Source organism: Nerophis lumbriciformis, linkage group LG12 (genome assembly GCF_033978685.3).
Source record: "Nerophis lumbriciformis linkage group LG12, RoL_Nlum_v2.1, whole genome shotgun sequence".
Classification (NCBI taxonomy): domain Eukaryota; kingdom Metazoa; phylum Chordata; class Actinopteri; order Syngnathiformes; family Syngnathidae; genus Nerophis; species Nerophis lumbriciformis.
This window is the reverse complement of record NC_084559.2, coordinates 47,861,916-47,873,375: the sequence shown is the minus strand read 5'-3', so window position 1 is coordinate 47,873,375 and position 11,460 is coordinate 47,861,916. Positions and strand designations below refer to the sequence as shown.

The 11,460-nt window shown below is 46.4% G+C and overlaps 1 protein-coding gene across 2 annotated transcripts in view; it reads left to right on the top strand.

Moving 5' to 3' along the window:
* LOC140679270 (uncharacterized) overlaps positions 1-6,881 on the top strand; it is a 30,349-nt gene extending 23,468 nt beyond the window's left edge. The window contains exons 3-6 of one of the 2 annotated variants that reach the window (XM_072914366.1): positions 3,535-3,757; positions 5,397-5,456; positions 5,586-6,689; positions 6,776-6,881. In XM_072914366.1, the coding sequence (XP_072770467.1) occupies positions 3,535-3,757; positions 5,397-5,456; positions 5,586-6,688 (1,386 nt within the window). In that variant the 3' untranslated portion in view covers position 6,689; positions 6,776-6,881. Of the gene's footprint in view, positions 1-3,534; positions 3,758-5,396; positions 5,457-5,585; positions 6,690-6,760 lie in introns of both variants that reach the window. The other variant, XM_072914367.1, reaches the window with a different exon arrangement.
* The last annotated feature ends 4,579 nt before the right edge of the window (positions 6,882-11,460 follow it).

Sequence of the window (11,460 nt, the reverse complement as noted above, 5' to 3'; positions counted from 1 at the left end):
GTTAGGAGAACGTCCATTTTGTCTTGAGAATAGAACACCCGCAGGTAATTATAATACAATAGAAATGGAATGCAGTGGTTTTTACGTCTGTTTTTGTGCTAACGTCTGTTTTTGTGCTATATTGTCAGGACTAACACTCAAACACAAAATTCAACAATAATTCTTTATTAGTGATAATTATAATACAATAGAAATGGAATGCAGTGGTATTTACGTCTGTTTTTGTGCTATATTGTCAGGACTAATTACATCATAATACATCACACAATTTCAAATCATTTCATTTTACAGTAGGAAGAAGCAAAGCGTATGTACGGTAATCCTATCCAGGGACGTGCACATGATTAAAGAGGGGCAGGGGCTCAAAGTCAGAAAAGGGCAGGACATTTTTTTTTGGTCCTTTACACAATATGGAAATTAATGTAAAATTAAAATTGCTAATAGGAAGCTAACTACTTGTAAAAGTGATTGCCATTTCTTTTGTGTCAACAAATTATTGTTATAATGAGTTAATTCACATTATCATAGTCTTGGAAGACATGAAAAGCAACAAAACACTGGTTTATTATTAGACACAGTGCATTTTATTTTGAAAATTAACCCGGTGTTTTATTTTGTATTTTGTACACTACTTCCTGTCCCGCACGATCCGCTCTGCTCTGTGCGGACTTGATGTGCGGTGCTCAATGGGGCAGGGCCGACATCCGGGCAACTGAGCTACATACGGGTTCTTCGAGCCATAGCAACCTGACTGGCGTTGAAAACAAACCGTCGCCATTACTCTTTAACCTGTCGACCTGCGCTGATTAAACCCGGCATTCTGCCTCCAAAATGCCCAAAAACTGTGTTGTTTTTGGTTGTGCAAACCACAACTGGAAACAGGGAAAACAAAGGTGGTATTTTGTTCTGCCAAAGCGTGCTAAAAGCCCACAGAGACGAGACAAATGGCTCGCAGCTTTACACCGGGAAAACGAGGACGGTTCTCACTGGAGTCCCCCAAAATCCCGGGTCGTGTGTTCGGATCACTTCGTTTCTGGTAAATATAAGGAACAAAAATCCACCTTCTTAACCACAACTTGGTCCATGCTAATGTTGAACCCGTTGAATTTTTACTGAATAACGTTCGACAGCTGAAGTTGTTGTTGTTGCACAACAATAACATACGGTATAAAGGCTATTTCCAGTCATTCAGCAAATAATAAATCATAATACTGAACTGAATTTGAATGAGCTCTCTACAGATATAATCAATGTACAGATACTGGTAGCCACCGTGTCATCCTTATTATCATTTATCAACATACCTTGGGTGATTGAACCATTTTTATGTGATTTATTCGTTATATAACAACCGAAGCGAACAACCGACCTGGTGCGCTTGTGACTCAGTGGCCTAGTGGTTAGAGTGTCCGCCCTGAGATCGGTAGGTTGTGAGTTCAAACCCCGGCCGAGTCATACCAAAGACTATAAAAATGGGACCCATTACCTCCCTGCTTGGCACTCAGCATCAAGGGTTGGAATTGGGGGTTAAATCACCAAAATGATTCCCGGGCGCGGCCACCGCTGCTGCCCACTGCTCCCCTCACCTCCCAGGGGGTGATCAAGGGTGATGGGTCAAATGCAGAGAATAATCTCGCCACACCTAGTGTGTGTGTGACAATCATTGGTACTTTAACTTTTAGACATAAAGATTTCCAAATTCCATGTCCGGCCATTGTGTAGGATTATCAGTCCACGCATCTGCTGGAAGGCGGTAAGGGCAGTCGTTTAATCCAACTACAGAACATTTTAACTCGTATCTTAACCTAGCCTCACTGGAAAGACTATTTACATAATCATACGCCATTTAGAACAGTTTAAAATGCCGTGAAACCTCGTTAAATGCCTTTTCTGTCAATGCTGTGTTCGCTGTGAGCTGGTTTGTTTTCAACCAATTCAATATGGCGACCGCGTTGCTAGGGGATTGGAGGGCGGAAGTGACGTAGGTCCGCCCTCGCCCATTGATGCGGCGTGCTCCGACGTCCGGCAAAAACAGAAGCTGGCACACTGAATACTAGAATAATACAGCGTGTTTCTGAAATATTACCCATATTAGATGCTGAATAAGTGGACGGCGACTAGACCATAACTCACAGGTTCAAGTTGCTCCACTGTCACGTCTCCTCACGGGCGCAGTTGGCTCTCTCTCCTCTTACTTACTCACTCACTCGCCCTCTCTCTCTCTTTCTGGCGGAAGTGGCAGGCTTAAACAACCCGGTATTACAAGAAAACGTGGAGTTTTTGTACCGCTGGTTTTTTTGTTTGTTTTTTTTACATCCTTGACAGGAATTTATTACTGTTGTTTAAAGAAGAAGAAAAAAAGAGAAAAAGCACACACAGGCAGAGGGCACTTTTTAAGACGAGGCAAAAAAGGGCAGGGGCTCAAGCACCCATAGGGCCCTATGTGTGCACGTGCCTGATCCTATCCCTTTCCCACTTCAAAGCGTTTACAAATATATAGAATCATTTACTGACCTTTTTATATAACAAAATAACATATATGAATTAGTGTACAACAGTTTTGTAATATGTAATTAATTCATGAACGGGGCTTTATATTAAGCCCGGTCAGAATAACGTCATTTATTCTTGTGTACTGTTCCAGTTCGTCCACTCGGTCCGTTATTTGTTCTATTTGTACATTTTTTGCGTCATTCTCGACTCGTAGAATTTTGACCTCCTCCACCAGCTGCATAATTGTCTGTTGGTACTGCTTAATGGCTGATACCTCTGCTGTTCAAAATTCAAGCCATCTCCTTATCTCCTCACCTTCATCAGGAGAGAGCACCTTCTTTGGCCCCATGTTGATCTTGGCTGTCGCAGGTGTTCACTGCCTTCGGCCTAGGCTGTCCCCGGTCCCGATAGATGTCGTCTAATGCCCAAGATCTTTGATGGGATCCCGTCTGGCCTGGCAAGCCTCGCTCTAGCCTCTCTCGCGCTAGCCTCGCCGTTGTCACCGCGATGTGGTCCCGCTGCTGCCAGCCGCCAGCTGGGCCTCTCCCTCGTCGCTCTGCTGCCGTCACACGCCGCCGCCGCCAACTGCCGGTCCCGTTTTGATTGATTGGTGAAGGTGAAGGTGGTTGACGCAAGGGGCGGGGCGGTGGTGCGGCGGTGACCTTAGAGATGTATCGGGCCCTTCACAAAACATCCACATCCGCCCTGCAGCTGAGCTTTGAACCGGGGGTGTGAGGGCCTGGATAACGAGAGAAGGCAGCGATGCGGCTGCTTCCCCATCAACGACACCGTACAGCACTGGTAGCGCGTTATTACCAACCTCTGTTTATAAAGCAAGTTTGAGTATCACTGGCAAATGTTCACCTAGTCGCATATATGTGTCCTCTTTTTGGGATTTCACAATATGGTCAGCCTAATGTAACCGAGGGTTTATATAAGTCGCCTATACTGTGTGTGTGTGTGTGTGTGTGTGTGTGTGTGTGTGTGTGTGTGTGTGTGTGTGTGTGTGTGTGTGTGTGTGTGTGTGTGTGTGTTGAACAGGACATTCAGCAATTGTTGGAAAACTTGCCGCCAGACCAGCGGGAACGACTGGAGGAGTACTACTGTGAAAAGGAAAGGGCCATATTCCTCGAACGTCAAGTTGCCGCAAAGGCCCTTCAGGATGCCGGAAAGGACCGTCGGGATGCCGCAAAGGACCGTCGGGATGCCGGAAAGGCCCTTCAGGATGCCGGAAAGGCGCGAGAAGAGCTTGCCCAGAACCAATGTAAGGAAGGTAGATTCTACAAACCCCGTTTCCATATGAGTTGGGAAATTGTGTTAGATGTAAATATAAACGGAATACAATGATTTGCAAATCCTTTTCAACCTATATTCAGTTGAATATGCTACAAAGACAACATATTTGATGTTCAAACTCATAAACTTTTTTTTTTTTTTTTTGCAAATGATAATTAACTTAGAATTTCATGGCTGCAACACATGCCAAAGTAGTTGGGAAAGGGCATGTTCACCACTGTGTTACATGGCCTTTCCTTTTAACAACACTCAGTAAACGTGAGGAGACACATTTGTGAAGCTTCTCAGGTGGAATTCTTTCCCATTCTTGCTTGATGTACAGCTTAAGTTGTTCAACAGTCCGGGGGTCTCCGTTGTGCTATTTTAGGCTCCATAATGCGCCACACATTTTCAATGGGAGACAGGTCTGGACTACAGGCAGGCCAGTCTAGTACCCGCACTCTTTTACTATGAAGCCACGTTGATGTAACACGTGGCTTGGCATTGTCTTGCTGAAATAAGCAGGGGCGTCCATGATAACGTTGCTTGGGTGGCAACATATGTTGCTCCAAAACCTGTATGTACGTTTCAGCATTAATGGCGCCTTCACAGATGTGTAAGTTACCCATGTCTTGGGCACTAATACACCCCCATACCATCACACATGCTGCCTTTTACACTTTGCGCCTATAACAATCCGGATGGTTCTTTTCCTCTTTGGTCCGGAGGACACGACGTCCACAGTTTTTAAAAACAATTTGAAATGTGGACTCGTCAGACCACAGAACACGTTTCCACTTTAATCAGTTCATCTTAGATGAGCTCAGGCCCAGCGAAGCCGACGGAGTTTCTGGGTGTTGTTGATAAACGGTTTTCGCCTTGCATAGGAGAGTTTTAACTTGCACTTACAGATGTAGCGACCAACTGTAGTTACTGACAGTGGGTTTCTGAAGTGTTCCTGAGCCCATGTGGTGATATCCCTTACACACTGATGTCGCTTGTTGATGCAGTACAGCCTGAGGGATGGAAGGTCACGGGCTTAGCTGCTTACGTGCGGTGATTTCTCCAGATCCTCTGAACCCTTTGATGATATTACGGATCGTAGATGGTGAAATCCCTAAATTCCTTGCAATAGCTGCTTGAGAAAGGTTTTTCTTAAACTGTTCAACAATTTGCTCACGCATTTGTTGACAAAGTGGTGACCCTCGCCCCATCCTTGTTTGTGAATGACTGAGCATTTCAAGGAATCTACTTTTATACCCAATCATGGCACCCACCTGTTCCCAATTAGCCTGCACACCTGTGGGATGTTCCAAATAAGTGTTTGATGAGCATTCCTCAACGTTTTCAGTATTTATTGCCACCTTTCCCAACTTCTTTGTCACGTGTTGCTGCCATCAAATTCTAAAGTTAATGATTATTTGCAAAAAAAAAAATGTTTATCAGTTTGAACATCAAATATGTTGTCTTTGTAGCATATTCAACTGAATATGGCTTGAAAATGATTTGCAAATCATTGTATTACGTTGATATTTACATCTAACACAATTTCCCACCTCGTATGGAAACGGGGTTTGTACCATCTGACATTATAATATTGTTTTTTTAATTTAAGCCCTCTCTTGCAGTGAAGTCCCTGAACACAATCCAAGCCCTTCAAGTTGAGAACAGAGCTCTCAAGAGAAGAGGTATGAAAAGTCAACATCAGCTCCTTGAGTAGCCTGACAATGAACTGTTTCATTTGTAACCTGTATCTTACCTTCACTGTAACTTGTATTTCTGTGTCTTACCAAACACAACTTGGAAAATGCCAACAGTCGCCCGCGATGTCGGTGAAGGGATCGTGGCCCCCGATGTCGGCGAAGGGATCGTGGCCCCCGATGTCGGCGAAGGGATCGTGGCCCGCGATGTCGGCGAAGGGATCGTGGCCCGCGATGTCGGCGAAGGGATCGTGGCCCGCGATGTCGGCGAAGGGATCGTGGCCCGCGATGTCGGCGAAGGGATCGTGGCCCGCGATGTCGGCGAAGGGATCGTGGCCCGCGATGTCGGCGAAGGGATCGTGGCCCGCGATGTCGGCGAAGGGATCGTGGCCCCCGATGTCGGCGAAGGGATCGTGGCCCGCGATGTCGGCGAAGGGATCGTGGCCCGCGATGTCGGCGAAGGGATCGTGGCCCGCGATGTCGGCGAAGGGATCGTGGCCCGCGATGTCGGCGAAGGGATCGTGGCCCGCGATGTCGGCGAAGGGATCGTGGCCCGCGATGTCGGCGAAGGGATCGTGGCCCGCGATGTCGGCGAAGGGATCGTGGCCCGCGATGTCGGCGAAGGGATCGTGGCCCGCGATGGCGGCGAAGGGATCGTGGCCCGCGATGGCGGCGAAGGGATCGTGGCCCGCGATGGCGGCGAAGGGATCGTGGCCCGCGATGTTGGCGGCGAAGGGATCGTGGCCCGCGATGTTGGCGGCGAAGGGATCGTGGCCCGCGATGGCGGCGAAGGGATCGTGGCCCGCGATGTTGGCGGCGAAGGGATCGTGGCCCGCGATGGCGGCGAAGGGATCGTGGCCCGCGATGTCGGTGAAGGGATCGTGGCCCCCGATGTCGGTGAAGGGATCGTGGCCCGCGATGTCGGCGAAGGGATCGTGGCCCGCGATGTCGGCGAAGGGATCGTGGCCCGCGATGGCGGCGAAGGGATCGTGGCCCGCGATGGCGGCGAAGGGATCGTGGCCCGCGATGGCGGCGAAGGGATCGTGGCCCGCGATGTTGGCGGCGAAGGGATCGTGGCCCGCGATGTTGGCGGCGAAGGGATCGTGGCCCGCGATGGCGGCGAAGGGATCGTGGCCCGCGATGGCGGCGAAGGGATCGTAGAGGATCCCGGTGATGAGGCACCGGCGGCCAAAAGGGCCAGACGAAGCCACTCCATATAAGGTAGCAGGATTAACACACACAACTCTACTGACACATACACATTTTTTTGTACATTTCACTCCTTCTGATAGTCATCTTTTTTCCAGGCGGTACCATGGGCTCAGCGCTGCGGAGTGGTACCATGTGGCACCATGTGGTACCATGGGTTGAGTGCTGCTGCTGTCCCACTTCAATAAAAAATTGATTGACAAATGCTTGGTTGCTTTTTATCAATTTTATGCTTTTATGGGGATTGGCCCCTCCCACCTGCGAAGACATGCACCTGTCTTGCCCAAGGACACGACGGCAGTGACTAGGATGGTGGAAGTGGGGATTGAACCTGGAGCCCTCAAGTTGCTGGCACGGCCGCTCTACCACCCGAGCTATACCGCTGTTTTCACTGCTGGACTCTAGAAAGAGGTTCCGCAGCCTCCGAAGCACAACCTCCAGGTTGTGTAACAGCTTCTTCCCTCAGGCCGTAAGACTCTTGAACGCATCATAATTAAATGATCCCCTCAACTCCCCCCAAAATGGATTAACTCGCTGCACACTGTAAGAATGTTCACCGTTTAAATACAGTAACCTACTGGCAGCTAATGGTTCCAGTACAAAACTGTTTTTCTACAGCACACATACTGTGATTTATCACTACAGTTTATTACTGTAAAAGGTATCACAGTACTATGCTGTATCAAATATACGCTTCACAGCATAATACTGTCATCTGTTTAGCGGCATTACACTGTTATTTTAGTGTAATATCCATGAACAGTTAATTACAGTCAAATAATTGTAAGCACTTTAGACTGAGCTTTACAGTATAATGCCACTAGAAGTTCATGAGTTGAACTTTTAATTTTTCAAAATCAAAACCCCTGTAATCTGCTGGCATAAAAATGACTGGAGAAATGGCCTTGCAAGTTTAAGCTTTTATTAACCAATTATTTTAATTATCTACATTCAGCTCGCTACTCGCTACTCATTTTGATCGATCTGTTAATGCACGCTTTGTTTGTTTTGGTCTGTCAGACAGACCTTCAAAGTGCCTGCCTTACTGGTGACGTTTCACTTCGTTCCACCAATCAGATGCAGTCACTGGTGACGTTGGACCAATCAAACAGAGCCAGGTGGTCACATGACCTGACTTAAACAAGTTGAAAAACTTATTGGGGTGTTACCATTTAGTGGTCAATTGTACGGAATATGTACTGTACTGTGCAATCTACTAATAAAAGTTCCAATCAATCAATCAAAAGTGTGAAGGAAAAAAGATACTTGTTTTATTTCAACCGTACCGTCAAAAGCCTCAAGACTGACCGCACATGAGGACGTTCCTGTCTTCACAATAAAAGTGCCGCACCATCGCGCCTGCGCGAGTCTCCGAAAGCCAGCGCAAACAAGCTAGCAAGCTACGGAGTTTGACGCCAATATATTTCTTGCAAAGTGTATAAAAACGAATATGGAAGCTGGACAAATAGGATGCCAAAAACCAACCACTTTCATGTGGTATTAGACAGAAAGGAGGAACTTTTCTTCTCCATTTGAAAACGTGGACGTTATCATCACGACTGTCTGATTACAATCAATGCAAGTCATCAGAATCAGGTAATACACCAACTTATATTCTTGTCTTCATTAAAGAAAGGAATCTATATGTTAAACATGCATGTATATTCATTAAAACACCTTTAACATGTAAACAAAAACAGCAAAATAACTACTTATAAATTATATACTGTATATATCAATGTATATGTATGTATGTATGTATATATATATATATATATATATATATATATATATATATATATATATATGATATGAGTGTGTATGTTACTCATCAGTTACTCAGTACTTGAGTAGTTTTTTCACAACATACTTTTTACTTTTACTCAAGTAAATATTTGGGTGACTACTCCTTACTTTTACTTGAGTAATAAATCTCTAAAGTAACAGTACTCTTACTTGAGTACCATTTCTGGCTACTCTACCCACCTCTGTCTAAAACCCATGAAGACAAATTGAGAGAGGAAGACAATGCTAAAGCCTCCCCAATGCCTCTCTCTATTTATGTGTTTTCTCTCCATCTACGGGACCGTGTATTTACGCTGATGTTTCCTGCTTTCACCCATTTAACATATCGTTACCTGCTCATTACCTATCTTCTCTGCATCCTGGGGTCACACTGGTGCTTCCTGCCTTTACCCATTCAACATATCTTTACCTGCATGTTACCTACCTTCTCTGCATAGTGTGGTCACGCTGGTGCTTTCTGCCTTTACCTATTCAACATATCTTTACCTGCACATTACCTACCTTCTCTGTATCCTGGAGTCTAGCTGGTGTTTCCTGCCTTTACCCATTCAGCATATCTTTACCTGCACATTACCTACCTTCCCTGCATCCTGGGGTCACACTGCTGCTTCTTTCTTTCACCATACAACATACACATTACCTACCTTGTCTGCATTGCCTCGACCACACCTGCGCTTCCTTCTTTCACCCATTCAACATATCTTCACCCGCACATAACCTACCTTCTCCGTTACCTGCTCATTACCTACCTTGTCTGCATTGCCTCGACCACACCTGCGCTTCCTTCTTTCACCCATTCAACATACCTTTACCCGCACATGACCTACCTTCTCCGTTACCTGCTCATTACCTATCTTCTCTGCATCCTGGGGTCACACTGGTGCTTCCTGCCTTTACCCATTCAACATATCTTTACCTGCACATTACCTACCTTCTCTGCACAGTGTGGTCACGCTGGTGCTTTCTGCCTTTACCCATTCAACATATCTTTGCCTGCACATTACCTACCTTCTCTGTATCCTGAAGTCTAGCTGGTGTTTCCTGCCTTTACCCATTCGACATATCTTTGCCTGCACATTACCTACCGTCTCTGTATCCTGGAGTCTAGCTGGTGTTTCCTGCCTTTACCCATTCGACATATCTTTGCCTGCACATTACCTACCGTCTCTGTATCCTGGAGTCTAGCTGGTGTTTCCTGCCTTTACCCATTCGACATATCTTTACCTGCACATTACCTACCTTCTCTGTATCCTGGAGTCTAGCTGGTGTTTCCTGCCTTTACCCATTCAGCATATGTTTACCTGCACATTACCTACCTTCCCTGCATCCTGGGGTCACACTGCTGCTTCTTTCTTTCACCATACAACATACACATTACCTACCTTGTCTGCATTGCCTCGACCACACCTGCGCTTCCTTCTTTCACCCATTCAACATATCTTCACCCGCACATTACCTACCTTCTCCGTTACCTGCTCATTACCTACCTTGTCTGCATTGCCTCGACCACACCTGCGCTTCCTTCTTTCACCCATTCAACATACCTTTACCCGCACATGACCTACCTTCTCCGTTACCTGCTCATTACCTATCTTCTCTGCATCCTGGGGTCACACTGGTGCTTCCTGCCTTTACCCATTCAACATATCTTTACCTGCACATTACCTACCTTCTCTGCACAGTGTGGTCACGCTGGTGCTTTCTGCCTTTACCCATTCAACATATCTTTGCCTGCACATTACCTACCTTCTCTGTATCCCGAAGTCTAGCTGGTGTTTCCTGCCTTTACCCATTCGACATATCTTTGCCTGCCCATTACCTACCGTCTCTGTATCCTGGAGTCTAGCTGGTGTTTCCTGCCTTTACCCATTCGACATATCTTTGCCTGCACATTACCTACCGTCTCTGTATCCTGGAGTCTAGCTGGTGTTTCCTGCCTTTACCCATTCGACATATCTTTACCTGCACATTACCTACCTTCTCTGTATCCTGGAGTCTAGCTGGTGTTTCCTGCCTTTACCCATTCAGCATATGTTTACCTGCACATTACCTACCTTCCCTGCATCCTGGGGTCACACTGGTGCTTCTTTCTTTCACCATACAACATACACATTACCTACCTTGTCTGCATTGCCTCGACCACACCTGCGCTTCCTTCTTTCACCCATTCAACATACCTTCACCCGCACATTACCTACCTTCTCTACATAGTGGGGTCACGCTGGTGCTTCCTGCCTTTACCCATTCAACACATCTTCACCCGCACATTACCTACTTGCTCTGCATCCTCGGGTCACGCTGGTGCTTCCTGCCATCACCCAGTCAACATATCTTTACCTGCAAATGACCTACTTTTCCTGCATCCTGGGGTCAAACAGGTGCTTCCTTCTTTGACCCAGTCAACATGCCTTTACCTGCACATTACCTACCTTCTCTGTATCCTAGAGTCAAACTGGTGCTTCGGTCCCTAATAAGAAGGTCCACAAAGGAACAGAAGAGTCATTGATTTAAGGCACAAACTTGGGGAAATGACAAGTCAAATTCCTGAACAGAGGTGAGAAAAGGGGCAAAATATCCCAACAGTATCAAGGGGATTTACCTTTGAACAAATTCTAATGTCCGAGCACCTTCCTCTTGGGTATTCCAAGTTGAACACATAGTAGGTGGCAAGAAGGGCAGCAAGCCCTGAGATGAAGCTAGGTTGGACGCCTTCGCAGATGACATCACCTTCCATGCTGATCATCCAACGTTTTATTGTGACTTTGTCACCAGCAACTGGTACAGTCAAGAAATGCAGTTTATGTTCCTAAACAGTATCCAATATGGGTAGCATTTTAAAAGGTATTTGGAATGGCCACCTCACTCGCTCTCTCTTTACTCTGTTTACATGTAGTCTCCTAAGGCAGTGGTTCTCAAATCGGGGTACGCGTACCCCTGGGGGTACTTGAAGGTATGCCAAGGGGTACGTTAGATTTTT